The 14,629-nt window shown below is 41.7% G+C and overlaps 1 protein-coding gene across 1 annotated transcript; it reads left to right on the top strand.

The window, feature by feature from the left end:
- Positions 1–2,328: 2,328 nt before the first annotated feature.
- LOC133998026 (interactor protein for cytohesin exchange factors 1-like) lies at positions 2,329–14,108 on the top strand. The gene is made up of 9 exons (XM_062437765.1): positions 2,329–2,351; positions 3,505–3,676; positions 4,903–4,976; positions 5,454–5,525; positions 8,519–8,574; positions 9,556–9,650; positions 10,300–10,528; positions 11,144–11,316; positions 13,561–14,108. The coding sequence occupies exons 2-9, from the start codon at positions 3,518–3,520 to the stop codon at positions 13,738–13,740; spliced, it is 1,038 nt and encodes a 345-aa protein (XP_062293749.1). The 5' UTR covers positions 2,329–2,351; positions 3,505–3,517; the 3' UTR covers positions 13,741–14,108.
- The last annotated feature ends 521 nt before the right edge of the window (positions 14,109–14,629 follow it).

Below are 14,629 nucleotides of genomic sequence, written 5' to 3'. Positions count from 1 at the left end.
TAGGTATTATTATGATTATTATTAATAGATATTTTAGCTATTACTTGGTCGCTTAGCAACTATTTTCTGCCACATAATTGGTGTGATTTAAAGCAACTGACTAAAGATCCATTTACATCCAAATATCATGTTACTGCCACTTTTTAGCCACAGCGTCTGTAAAAGTTACAGAGTCTCACTTTAAGGAGAAACTTCATCACTTTATATGTTTTTATTGTTCAGGATTTTTTTTTTTATCAGTTTTTGGATGATGATTTATTTGTAAAATGTCTCGTCAAAACTGAATGAGCTCTGCAGTTTGATGCCTCTGTGACACTTGTGAAAAATATAAGAAATAAAATGCAATTTATTTTAAAACCTGTTTTTATACTTTTAATATATTTGTTTATTTACTAATTTGATCATGTGTTTCGAGTGCCCGTCTGTTTTGACTGATCCTTCATTCCTCCCTTCCTTCCTTCCTTCTGTCCTCCTCCCTCCCTCCTTTTCTCCTTCTTTCCGTCCTCCATCCCCTTTTCTTCCTTCCTTCTGTCCTTCCTCCCTCCCTCCCTCCTTCTTTATGTCCCTCCTTCCTTCCTTAATTCCTTCCTTGCTCCCTTCCTTCTTTCCTCCCTCCCTCAATTCTGTCTTTCTTTCCTCCCCATTACCTTCCTTCTTTCCTCTGTCCTTCTTTCCTTCCTTCCTCCTTTCCTCTTTTCCTTTCTCCCTCCCTCTCTCCTTCCTTCTTTCCTCCCTTTCTTCCTTCCCTCATTTCCTTCATTCTTCTCCCTTCCTTCCTCCCTCCTTTCCTTCCTTCTTCCTCCATTGCATCCTTCCTTCCTCCCTCCCTTTCTTCCTTTCCTTCCTTCTTCCTGCCTTCCTTCCTCCCTCCCTCCTTTCCTTCCATCCTTCCTTCCTTCCTCCCTCCTTTCCATCCTTCTTCCTCCCTTCTTTCCTTCCTCTGTCCTTCTTTCCTTCCTTCCTCCCTTCCTCTTTTCCTTTCTCCCTCCCTCCCTCCTACCTTCCTTCCTTCTTTCCTCAGTCCTTCCTTACTTACTTTACTTCCTCCCTTCCTTCTTTCTTTCCCTCCTTCCTTCCTCCCTCCTTTCCTTCCCTCCTTCCTTCCTCCCTCCTTTCCTTCCTTCTTCCTCCCTTCCTTCCTTGACTCGAGGACTACAGGAGGGTTAATAGCTTGTTTTATTATCCATTGTGTCAAATCTTTTATCCAGTAAGTAATTAAAGCTGTCAGATAAATGTAGAAAGAACAATATTTCCCTCTGAGATGTAGAAAAGTAAAGTACAAATACCTCAAAACTGCACTTAAATACAGTATTTGAGTAAATGTACTTAGTTACTTTCCACCACTAGTTGCTGCTGTGGTTAAATTCTGGGCAAATGGCGCCATCTGGTGGACGACTCCAGTATTACTTTACATTCTTTTTAAATAGTTTATTTTTGTCACGTGATCATTTGCCTCAAACAAACTCATTTATATCAAATACGAACATGAAAGCTGCAGTGAATTATACATTAAACACTAAACATTTTTACAAGTAATAAGATTTAAATACATTTGATCTTTGAAATCATCTTTATGTTTAAACTTACAGCCTGAATGTGATATTTGTCTCCTTCCTGGTGGTTGTTTCGAGCCCCTGTTGTTACCTACTTTCTTAAATTTAAACAATTTAAATGAAATTCAGTGCAAAATTAAACTACTTGGACATAAAAGTATTACCTACCATGCACCAACACTTCACTGTACGACAGAAGACAGTTAAAGGTGGTTGCATAATGTAGTTTTTATAAAAGGGAAACTAAACTGCAGTGAAAAAAAAAAAAAAAAGAAGTATGAAGTTTCAGAAAGTTAGTTGTGGGATATCAAACACCAAAATAGCCACAGGGTCAAACAAGCCTGAACTGGTCTGTGACAGATCATTTAAAGATGATTGTTTAACTTTAAAGCTACTTTTGAACTCATCTGCCGCCTTTTACAGTACAGTAGTTTTAATTATCATGTCAAAAAGAAAGAAAAAAAAAGAGGAAGTTTCTTTGAGCAGACTGAGAAAAACAGAGCGCACGAGAGAGAGAGAGAGAGAGAGAGAGAGAGAGAGAGAGAGAGAGAGAGAGAGAGAGAGAGAGAGAGAGAGAGAGAGAGAGCGAGAAATCGCGAAGAACGTGTGAAACAGGAAGGATGCTGCGAGGTCGGTGTGTGGCGTATGCATGTGTGCGTGTGCTGTGTGCTCAGTGTGATTGTGACTTTGTGGTCGATGCTTTGAATTCACCAGGCGACGCTTTAAGAAACGAGTTCCTCCTCTGTTGAGCGCCAGTCTGCTGTCAACACAACAAGCTGCTGGACGTCCAGGCTGCAGGTAACTAAAAAATCATGTTTCTGTTCCTGTTTAGTGTCTGAAAAGCTAAAAAAAAGTCACTTTAATGTAGATAAATACTTCCTATTGATGCAGCTTTAAGGTTTCTTTAAATGCATGTGTTGTTTCCCTCCACTATATCAGAGTGGAGTTAGATATATATTTGAAAACCTGCACAAATAAAGCAAGTAGAAGTGCATAAAAGTTGCCTGTATGTTTGTGTAATTAGGTGTTAAAGCTGCTTTATTTAACAATGATTCTCTTTTATTCCTCTTATATCAAAGTCTTATCATTTATCTGCTGGTTTTACATCCCTTTGTTGAAAAGGACAGTGATCGATAGCACGGTGTGTGTCGCTGACCTCAGCTGTGTGATGTTATCAGATTATCATCATCGCGCGCACACACACACACGTACACACATAGTCCCCTGTGACTTTCAGCTGAGGTCATCAGAAGTATTTTATTAGATTATTTGTGTATAAAACAAGCAGAAGGAAACATCAGACTTGTGAACAGTGACAGTGCAAGTTAGTTTACGCTGTTTAGAGGCTGATAAATGCACTTCTTTCTTTTTTATATACCAGCTTCTGCCATTAAAGGACAAGTTCACAGGTTTTTTTTAAGTCTGTCTTAAAGCAGCAGTCAGGGTTTCCTCTCTGTAATAATTCCTCCTGTTCACACTGACTATTAAAACCTTCAAATGTGCTTTCAATGTAAAGTGATGGAGGATAAAATCAACAGTGTTTCCACAGTCATTTAAAAGTAGATGATCAGCTTCTATTGAGCTTCATCAGTGTGAGTTAGTCATATCAAGTGATATCTGACACATTTACAGTCTTTTTAGCATCAGATTCCCTCTTAGTGTTTCCCTGTTGAGCTGTGGTGGAAGTATAGTAACAAAAAGACTTTGGCTCTAAAAACACTGTAACGTTGAAACATAGAAGATGAAGATTTGACTCATTTGGACGACTGAAGCTTCATATTAGCTTCAGATCAACTTTTAACTGTGTGTTTAGTCCTCCATCACTTTACATTGTAAGTGCATTATGAAGGGATCCTCTAATGCTCAGTATGAACAGGAGGAATGATGTTGACGTTGATAACACACCACCACACGCCACACAGTGACTCGATCTGCTCTCGGGCCTCTTCAGGTCGGCTGCAGCCATGAGTCGGCGGCGTATTTCTATCAAGGATCTGGGCGTGGTGGACTGTCAGGGCTGGCTTCACCGCAGGAAGGAGAGTCGCAGGTTCCTGGGGAGCAGGTGGAAGAGATACTGGTTCGTCCTGAAGAAGAGCTCCTTGTACTGGTACAACGACAAGATGGTGAGTCCAAAAAAAAAAAAAAGGCTTTAATCAGAAGTGAGTGACTACATTTCTCATCAGGCCTCATCGAGGTCAGACACAGATGCTGGAGGTGTCTTCCTTCTTATAAAACATTTTAAAAGACTGTGAATCTTGTTGACCATGTTGCGTGCATCGCCGCCACATGTGAAACTTGAGGAGGGGGACAATGAGTGTTGCATAACTAAAACACTCGGGCTAATGCGTGCAAAAAAAAACAAAGCTGTCACACACTCACTCATATATGATAAGAATAGTGCTCTACGGTGCCTCTAGTGGTCAAAAACTCCACATGCTGCCATTAAAGTGCTCAAAGGTGCTTCCTATCAGCTCCAAAAAACTGCTACTTCCTATTATTAAACACTGTTTAGGTCAATTTTACACTTGAGAGCAAAAAAAACACCTTAAATTATTCTTTACTGGCTTGAATTTAATGACTTTTCCCCCTTTTTTCTTTATTTTTGTGCAGCTGCGACGCATTTTTGTACATAAAGTAGAAGGGCTCTAAGTTAACTTTGATCCATATTTATTAGATAGCCTCCAAATATGTTCTTCTGTTTCAAGAGACCATAATATAGTTTGATTATGAGTGTTTTCCTGCATAAACATGTAGTGTAAAGCCTAAATAATGACACCTCGCTGCTCTGGGAAAGCTTCATAAAGGATTAATCACTCCTTTTTTTAATGATTGAGGAGGTACTGATGAGTGGAACATAGATGTGTGGCTTAAGAAGGATCACAGTTTGAACAGTATGTGACATTTAATAACATTTATAACATAATATGTAGGTGTAAAGAAAAGGTGGAGTAAGTTTTATAACTACATTTAAGGTGCAATAAGTAATTAATCTTGTATGTATGCTCTAATAATGACTGGATTCAGCGTGTTTTAACAGAATAAAGTGCAAAACAACTCAAAAATAGAGATTTTAAACCTCTTTTTTAATCTCAAATATCTATTAGACACAAAGTAAGCGACACTGACGATCAACCAAAGGCCCGTGACACAGATAAAGTGTCCGATGTGGCAAGAAACGTACAGATCAGCACTTCCTGTGAGAGCATATATATATATGTGAAGGCCCCCCGTACATCACACAGGAAGGTTGAGCACTGAGCGAACATACGTGCAAGGTTTCAAATGTTCGATTCTCTGCAGGTGTCAGTGGAAATAAAAAAAAATGCACTCTCTCTGTTTGTCTGTGCAGGATGTGAAGGCTGAAGGATTCATCAACCTGTCCGGCTTCACCATCGAGCAGGCGAAACAGTGCCGGAAGAAACAGTATGACATGTTTTCTGTCTGTGTGTGTGTGTGTGTGTGTGTGTGTGTGTGTGTGTGTGTGTGTGTGTGTGTTGTGTGTGTGTGCGGCATTTAGAGGAAAGTAAAAATAAAAGCCACAGTGCTTGTGGTCAAACACTCTGCTGCTGACTAATCTGTGACACTTGTTTAGATGTTAAGCTATGTTTGCACAGACTTACTCATCCAGCTGCCCTCAAGAAACTCAATTATGCAGCGTTAGATCATGCAAAGTTTAGAAAAAAGTTAAATTTAACTGGAGAGAGGACATAGGTCAGTCTAAAGCAGTGGTTGCTATGGTAACCAGGTGCAGCTTTCAGGTGTTTACCGTGGATGACGACTTTCTTTTCTTCTTCTTATGTGCTGCAGAAAGTTCCCAACCTGCTATTATTGTTAATTTGTGTGTGTGTGTGTGTGTGTGTGTGTGTGTGTGTGTGTGTGTGTGTGTGTGTTGCGTTCCAGCGCCATCACAGCCAGCCACCCGCTGGTCGTCACCATATTCGTCGCTGCAGAAAGCTTCACAGAGATGAACAAGTGAGCTTCTTTTTTTTTTTTTTTTAATTGTTGTTTCTTGATATTTAAATATTTCCTCACAGACATGCAAAACTAATATTGTAATCTGCTTTGAATGATGACTTCTGTCTAATGCTTAAAGGAAAGTTCAGTAACATCGTGACATCTACTCCAATTACTAATCTGTGTTAATATGCAAATTATTTCCTCTAGCTAGAAATGTGTTGTTCTTATTTTAACATGACTGTGGAGGATGGTGTGTGTGTGTGTGTGTGTGTGTGTGTGTGTGTGTGTGTTCTTGTGTGTGTGTGTGTGTGTGTGTTCTTGTGAGTGCGTGTGTGTGTGTCAGCGGAAATCATCTGTGTACCTCTGAGCATGACTAATATGACATCATGACTAGTTTAGGGCCAATCATGGTGCAGGATTCAGGTGTGAAGCCTAAAAATGGACATCAGGGTGACGCAGGAGGTTTTATTTATATTTGCATATTAACAGATTCTGCAGATTTCATTTTTATACTTGTTTTATTTTTGTATATCAGGGACATTATGTCTTAACCTTCGTGTTGTCCTCCTGGGTCAAAATGACCTCGTCTGTTTTGACTGTTCCTTCTTTCCTCCCTTCCTTCCTTCCGTCCTTCCTTCCTCCCTCCCTCCTTCTCTCTTTCTTTCCTCCCTTCCTTCTTTCCTTCCTCCGTCCCCCTTTCTTCCTTCCTCCCTTCCTTTCCTCCCTTTCCTCCCTCCCTCTTTCTCTCTTTCTTTCCTCACCCCTCCCTTCCATCTTTCCCCTGTCCTTCTTTCCTTCCTCCCTTCTTTCCTTTCCTTTCCTCCCTTCCTTCTGTCTGTCCTCCTCCCTCCCTCCTTCTGTCTTCCTTCTTTCCTTCCTTACTCCCTTCCTCTTTTCCTTTCTGCATCCCTCCCTCCTTCCTTCTTTCCTCCGTCCTTCCTTCCTCCGTCCTTCTTTCCTTCCTTCCTCCCTTCCTTTCCTCCCTCCTTTTCCTTCCTTCCTTCCCTCCTTCCTTACTCCCTCCTTACCTCCTTTACTTCCTTCTTTCTTCCTCCATTCCTTCCTTCCTCCCTCCTTTCCTTCATTCTTCCTCTCTTCCTTTCCTTCCTTCTTCCTCCCTCCTTTCCTTCATTCTTCCTCCCTTCCTTTCCTTCCTTCTTCCTCCATCCCTTCCTTCTTCCTCGCTTCCTTCCTTGACTCGAGGACAACAGGAGGGTTAAATATCGGTGTTCTCATCTCATCATAAAAAGGGCGATACAGAAGAAGATGTGACTCATTTACAACTTCACACAGTTCCCGTAACCGGTCGTCTTCTTGAATATTTTTAAAATCTGCCAACTTCAATGTTGACGGGAAGACTTCCTGTTCTCAGCAGCGCTATTAAAGGAGCTTTCACTTCTTGGTCAGTTTGCTGTAACTTAGGATTCAGAGAAATAACTGTGCTTGATTTGAATATATGTTCGTAATTTGGGCTTTAACTAAATATCATTTAACCATTTTGCCTCAAATAGAGCAAGTAGCTTTGTTCTGATTGTTGGTATACAACATGATAAGTTATTACTGTACATATATAGTAACCCAACTTCTTGAAAAGTTGCACTTGTTTCTTTAGCCCACGGAGAGTTGTGTGCTTTACTCCAAAGAAAAACCTTCTTATTGATGAAGAATGAATGAATAAATTAGGGTCTTTGGAGCTGTAGCCTTTAATTTATAACTTTTATGATGAGGCCAAATTTCATGATGTTTTCGGTATAAACATGACTGATATGACATCATCACGACTAGTTTTAGGGCCAATCGAGCTGCAGGATTCAGGTGTGAAGCCTGAAAATGGACATCAGAGCGAAGCAGGAGGTTTTATTCATATTTGCATATTCACAGATTCTGCAGATTTCATTAGATCTGTTTTTTTCTTTTCTTTACAAATCAGATTACATTATTATTACTCATGTCAGGAAGTGATCTCTAACTGCTGGACACACTGTTGTAAAGCCTCTCGAAGCTAATTTGTGATTGGCTATATTTGGGATATAGAGATAAAATCGACTTTAAACACATTACATTTATAGTTTATGAGTGTGTGATTCCCACAAATAAGGTTTAAAAACATTTAATAACCAACATCACCGATTCAGATTCCCAAGAAGGGCAATTCATTCATAGCTGAGTCCGTCTACAATCACGCAAACAACATAACCAATACGTTAAATGTCAAAAACACAGATCAACAAACTAACAGATGTCAGTGAAGGACAGCAAGATAAAGATAACTTAAGATGAAGTAAAAATAAATGTGATATTAGCAGCCTGAACGTAATCAGGTCGTTACTGCTGACGACAGGAAAGAGGATGATTAAGACGTAATAATAATAATAATATAATTGCCTTTCTTTTGATACGTTGTAGGCTATTGGAGGCATCGGAGGAAAAGACAGAGGGAACTGAAAAACTAATGGAAATGTCAAAACTAATAATAACGCTGGTGTGAACGCAATTATGCACTCAAAATATCACATGTAAAGTGCAGAAGAAGAGATTTGAGTCACAGTAGTAGAAACCTTATATCAGTATCTCTTACAGGGTAACCCTAGATGGTCTATTCCAGTAAAGTTATGTATTATATATTATTAATAGGTTATTATTTACTGGTTTTAATGGATCACATTGGGCTGCATGGGGCCCATTGAGCTTAAATGAGTTTGACCCCCTCTGCATCAGACTGTTGATATGGCGCCCGTTCGCCGTCACCGTCGTCGTCATGGCGACACTTTGTTCAGCTGAGTTCGAAAATACACAAAGTTCCCCTTTCTCTGATTACGATCGGCTTCTTTTTTTATATCCACTTCTCCTTTTTTTGTTCTGTGAAATGCTGAGTCAGTGTGAGAGGCAGAAGTTAATGTGTGTGTGTGTGTGTGTGTGTGTGTGTGTGTGTGTGTGTGTGTGTGTGTGTGTGTGTGTGTGTGTGTGTGTGTGTGTGTGTGTGTGCGTGTGTTTGCGTGTGTTTGCAGGTGGATCAGTAATCTGTCAGCGGCGGCCGAACCGTGTGGTCTGATCAATACTGAAGGTCAGAGAGTCGATAGATTTTAATTAATCAATAATCAATAATGAATGTGTTATGAGACAGTTTCACATCATCCCTTCTTTCATTTCTCCTTCTTCATTTCTTCTTCACTTCACTTTTTTTTTTACTGTATTTCTTCCTCGTTCCGCCCATTTCACTTCATCTCATCATAATTCCTGTCATCCCTCCTTCTTTCTACTAATTGTTTTCTTTCTACTCTTCCTCTTTTTCCTCTGCTTTCAAGTATTTTATCCTTCTTTCAATCTTTCTTCCTGTTTTTTCTTCTTTTTATCTTCCTACCTTTTCCTTTATTCCCTTCTACTGTCTTCTGGTCGGTTCTTTTCATCCTTTATTTCCTTCTTCCCATCTTTCTTCCTGACTTATCTTCCACTCTTCCCTCTATACTTGTTTATTCCTTTCTTCCTATCTTCATTTCCTTGCATTTTATTCCATTTCTCTCATCTTCCCATCTTTCTTTTTAATTATTGTCATTCTTCTCATCTTTCTTCTATACTTCACTTCTTTGTATCTGTCTTTCTTCCCCTTTTCCCTCTACTTTCAAGCATTTTATCCTTCTTTCAATCTTTCTTCCTGTTTTTTCTTTCTTCCACTCTTCCTTACTTATCTTCCACTCTTTCCTCTATTGCTTCCTTTCTTTTCCTTCTCTCCTTCTTTCTACATTTATTATATCTTCATTTTCCCATCTTTCTTTCTTATTCTTGTCATTCCTCCTGTGTTTCTGTCTAGATCATCTATACTTCACTTCTTTTTTTCTGTCTTTTCTTCTCCCTCCTATCTTTTTTTCATCCCTCTTTCTTCCTCTCTTCCCCTTCACCATCTTCCAATCTTTCTTGCCTTTTTTTCATCACATATTTATCCCATTTTTTCATCCTTTTGTACGTTTATTTCATCCCTCCTTCCTCTGTATCACATCTTTTCATTCACTTCCTATCTTTCTCTCTCTCTCTCTCTCTTTATGTGCAGAGTGTTACAGCGAAGGCAGCGATCAGGACGACGACGACAGCGTGTCGACTTCCTGTCCTCCAGACTCCGAACTGGAACCAGCAGAGTCTGAAGATGTGAGTTTAAACCACGACGAGTATCTGAGGACATCTTTAACCCTCCTGTTGTCCTCGAGTCAAGGGAGGAAGGGAGGAAGGGAGGAAGAAAGGAGGGAAGAAGAGAAGGAAGGGAGGAAGGAGGGAGGGAGGAGGAAGAAAGGAAGGAAGGAAAGGACGGAGGAAGGAAGGAAGAAGGAAGGAAAGGAGGTAGGGAGGAAGGAAGAAGGAAGGAAAGGACGGAGGAAGGAAGGAAAAAGGAAGGAAAGGAGGGAGGAAGGAAGAAAGACAGAAAGAAAGAAAGGAGGGAGGAAGAAGAATGAAAGGAGGAAGGAAAGGAGGAAGAAGGAAGGAAGAAAGGAAGACGGAAGGAAAGGAGGGGAGGAAGAAGGAAAGAAAGGAGGAAGGAAGGGAGGAAGAAGGAAGGAAAGGAGGGAGGAAGGAAGGAAGACGGAAGGAAAGGAAAGACGGAAGGAAGGAAAGAAGGACAGGGGAAAGAAAGAAGGTAGGGGGGGAGGAAAGAGAGAGAAGGAGGGAGGAAAGGATGGAAGGAAGGAAGGAACAGTCAAAACAGACGCTGTCAATTTGACCCGGGAGGACGACACGAAGCTTAAATCTTTATCTTTCTATCTTTCTTTCTTTCTTTCTTTCTTTCTTTCTTTCTTCTCAGGGAGACGTTCTCGTTCTTCAATCTCTCTCGCCCGCTGACTTGACGAGTGAGAACAGAGAACGAAGCCCCTCGGAGGGAACGATAAGCAGACGCAGAGGAAGAGCGAGAAAAAGAAGTGACTCGAGCGGAGGAGAGCGGCTGTCCTGGTTGGACCTGCCGGGTCCGGACGGAGAAGCGTCCGTCCCACAGCTCCACGTCAAAGAAGAAGAGAAGAAAGTCGTCGACCATGGTAAACACCTGAAAGCTGCACCTGGTTACCGTAGCAACCACTGCTTTTAACTTGACTGACCTATGTCCTCTCTCTCTCTCTCTCTCTCTCCCTTTCTCACCCCCCCCTCTCTCTCTCCCTTTCTCCCCCTCTCTCTCTCTCCCTCTCTCTCTCCCCTCTCTCCCCCTCTCTCTCTCTCTCCCTCTCTCTCTCTCTCCCTCTCTCTCTCCCTCTCTCTTTCTCCTTCTATTTCTCTCTCTCTCCCCCCCTCTCTCTCTCCCTCTCTCTCCCTCTCTCTCTCCCTCTCTCTCTCTCCCTCTCTCTCTCTGTCTCTCTCTCCCTCTCCTCTCTATCTTTCTCCCTCTCTCTCTCCCTCTCTCTCTCCCTCCCTCTCTCTCTCCCTCTCTCTCTCTCCCTCTCTCTCTCTCCTTCTCCCTCCCTCTCTCTCTCTCTCTCTCTCTCTCTCTCTCCCTCTCCCTCTCTCTCCCTCTCTCTCCTTCTCCCTCTCCCTCTCTCTCCTTCTCCCTCTCTCCTTCCCTCTCTCTCTCTCTCCCTCTCTCTCCATCTCTCCCCCTCTCCCCCCCCCCCCCCCCTCTCTCTCTCTCTCTCCCTCTCTCTCTCTCTCTCTCTCTGCAGAGAATCCGGCCGATGAGATGGAGAGTCTCTACAACCACCTGAAGGCAGCCAGCTTGTCTCCGACCGGTCAGTCCAGGAGGAAAGACTTCAGAGCGTCTTTCATCCAACGATGCCCGAACCACAAAGTCAACGAGAAGCTTCACCTGCTCAGGATCCTCACCTCAACGCTAAAGGTGAGACAAAGACGAACCGTGTGACTGAAACGACGTGACGAAAATGATCCCGATGTCAAGTAGAAGATAGAATAATACATGTAGGACTGTAGTAGTAGTAGTAGGAGACTTGAGCCCTGTTTGCACTGCAGGAACTTCGGGGTCATTATCCAGGGCTGTTAGCGTTAGCGTGTTTCTCCATAGAAGGACAATCTCCTGACTTTTACGGGGGCTAAACGAGTCCCTGCCTCGGGGTTTGTACTCTGTTCAGCCCCGAAAAACTCCTCAATGGGTCTTGAGGTGGACTTGATTGATTGGGTATACTCAAAGCGGGACGTGGTATCAACAAGCGGCATTTTTAAAACGTGGCAGAAGAAGAACAGTAGTAAAAAAGCGTCTAAAAAAAAATAGTCCATAGCGTCCTCCGTCATGTACACGAACACACAAACCAGAAACACGGCAACCACCTCAGCTCCTTCCATGTTTACCTCCTCGTTGTCGTTTTCTTTGGCTGTGTCCCAATTCAGGGACTGCATACTTAAAACGATGGTTCGGCGTAATTTCGACCTAGCGTCATATGGACCATGCGGTCTATCTAACCGCCCGCTCCGCTTTTTTTTTCTCATTTTGTCGCAAACTGGTGGAGTTAGAGCCATCAGCCGAATGGCTTAGTACAGGTGCTAACGGAACCACCAGTGTATCACATAAATTACTAAATTACTAATAACGCCTGGATTGTTACCAGCTGTAAACATTGTGTGGTCGCGCGAGATCCCCGTACAGCACATCTAGAGATCTGTGCAGGGATCTCGCACGACCACACGGGATTTCAGTGATCACGTGAGATTTCAACGATGTTTACAGCTTTAGCAGTAGCAGCAGAGTAAAAGCCATCAGGTAAGTGTTTATTTTAATAAACTCCTGGTGTACTTACAAACCTTCCAATGCATCGATTTATGAGTAAAGACCCTATTTGTACGATTTCTGCCGCCCAGACCCGTGAAAGTAAGAGAGAAAGAACAAAAGGAAGTGAAAGAGTAGAAAGAAAGTTTAAAAAGTGATTGAGCCAGAGCAATTTTCGATTTTATTTGTAATCTTCCTTGTTCTGGAGGAAAAGGAGAAGCGGCTCCGTCGGCCGCCGATTTTTTTTTGCTGAGCAGTGCGCAAAGGAACTTGGGATGTGGGAGGCAGCGAAGGATAGTAGCGACGTATCCTCCAGAAACAGGGGAAAGAAGGCCGCATTTGAAGGGTGCATTCGAATTGGGACAGCCTTCGAAGGCTGCAGCCCCTGAATTGGGACACAGTTATTGTTATGCTTTCGGCGCGTCGCCTCGGTGACGTCGCAGTCAGACTGGGTCTTTGAATTTAATAACTGATGCTTTACAATTTTATGATTTGGGCTCTCTGTTAAGTAATTTTACATGTTTATTTACACTGAACAAAAATATAAACACTTTTGTTTTTGCTCCCATTTTCCATGAGCTGAACTCAAAGATCTAAAACATTGTCTATATACACAAAAGACTTACTTCTCTCAAATGTTGTTCACAAATCTGTGTTAGTGAGCACTTCTCCTCTGCCGAGATAATCCATCCCACCTCACAGGTGTGGCTTATCAAGATGCTGATTAGACACAGGTGTGCCTTAGGCTGGCCTCAATAAAAGGCCACTCTGAAATGTGCAGTTTTGCTTTATTGACTGCTAACCCATCTCCTTTGCATAGAGTTGATCAGGTTGTTGATTGTGGCCTGTGATTGTTGGTCCACTCCTCTTCAATGGTTGTGTGAAGTTGCTGGATATTGTTAACTGGCCACAAGTTCCTGCCAATATCCAGCAACATCACACAGCACAGGGTTAATGCAAGGCAAATGGCCTTTTATTGCTGCCAGCCTAAGGCTCACCTGTGTATTATTCATGCTGTCTAATCAGCATCTTAATATGCCACACCTGTGAGTTGGGATGGATTATCTCGGCAGGGGAGAAGTGCTCACTAACACAGATTTAGACAGATTTGTGAGCAATATTTGAGAGAAATGGGTCTTTTGTGTCTATAGACAATGTTTTAGATCTTTGAGTTCAGCTCGTGAAAAATGGGAGCAAAAACAAAAGTGTTGCGTTTATATTTTTGTTCAGTGGAGTTATATATGCTCTGAATTTAGTAAATGCAATGAGATGAATAAAAAAAAATTCCTTTAAATATGAGGGTAGATGTAAACTCTGCATTACTCCCAGGCTTGTATTTAACCCTCTCATTCATCTCTTCAGGCTAAAGAACTGGAGCTGGTTGCGGTGGAGCAGATCCTGACCGATCCGGCTCTCACAGCGTCCGCATACAGGAAGTGGAAACTCTCTAACTCCATCCTGCTGGTGGAGATCAGCCACAGAAACCAGGCGGCAGCAGGTGGCGCTGCGGAGCTACAACTTCCTGAACATCAGAGCGGCTGATTGATGACTGAGGAGGATAAAACTCACAAAGCAACAGGAGCTTTTAAAACCTGTCCGTCCAATCTGAGACACTAAAACTGATTTTAAAAAAAGGTTCGGAGGTGATGAACTGAGTTTCAGTCATCATGTGTACAGAGAGAGAAGAGGTCGTAGTTTTCAGACTGAGACAGAGAAGGTGCTAAGTTATTACAACAAAAAAAAGTGTCATTTTTTAAAGCTCATTTCAGCCTGATGGATGTGAAGATTCAGTATTTGGGTTTAAAGTTTTAACCCAGTTCAAATATGCTTGAAAAGCATGTATGATGTTACTACTATTGCCAAGTACATTTGTACACAGTATGAGTGTTATAATTAAATATGTCTTTAATATCAGTGGTATTGTGTTGTGATGGCAGGTTTTTACTTTTTTTTTATAGTGTTTTCAGCCTAAATTAATGATTCAAAGTTCATTTTAACTCACATATTGTTCATATTCTGACCCGTCACAGTACTTCCTCACATAATTAGTCTCTATAACAAACTTCTGAACCACAAATCATTCATAAACACCTCATCACTCTCAGATAAACATGATGAATCCTTAAATGAAGCTTTCAGAGTTTATGTGATAAAGCAATAGAGACACTTATGGTCCAATGTTACATAAATCATGAAAATGGTGAATATGGGTCAAATATTTCCTTTTTTGTATATTCTGGGTCACATTAGAGGAAGACCCTGAACAGTATAACCATTAATTAAAATCTAAACCACAGAATGAGTAAACTTGCAGCCTTTTACTCAATAGTGTCAGAACTTTTAAAGGGTCGTAATGAGTCGAGCCTGCGGACTTCCTGATTGGTTGGAACAAAAACCTGCAGGTACATTATGACCATTTATGGCGATGTCA

This window comes from Scomber scombrus, chromosome 17 (assembly GCF_963691925.1).
Source record: "Scomber scombrus chromosome 17, fScoSco1.1, whole genome shotgun sequence".
In the NCBI taxonomy this organism is placed as follows: Eukaryota; Metazoa; Chordata; class Actinopteri; order Scombriformes; family Scombridae; genus Scomber; species Scomber scombrus.
This window is presented reverse-complemented; position numbering and strand designations above follow the sequence as displayed.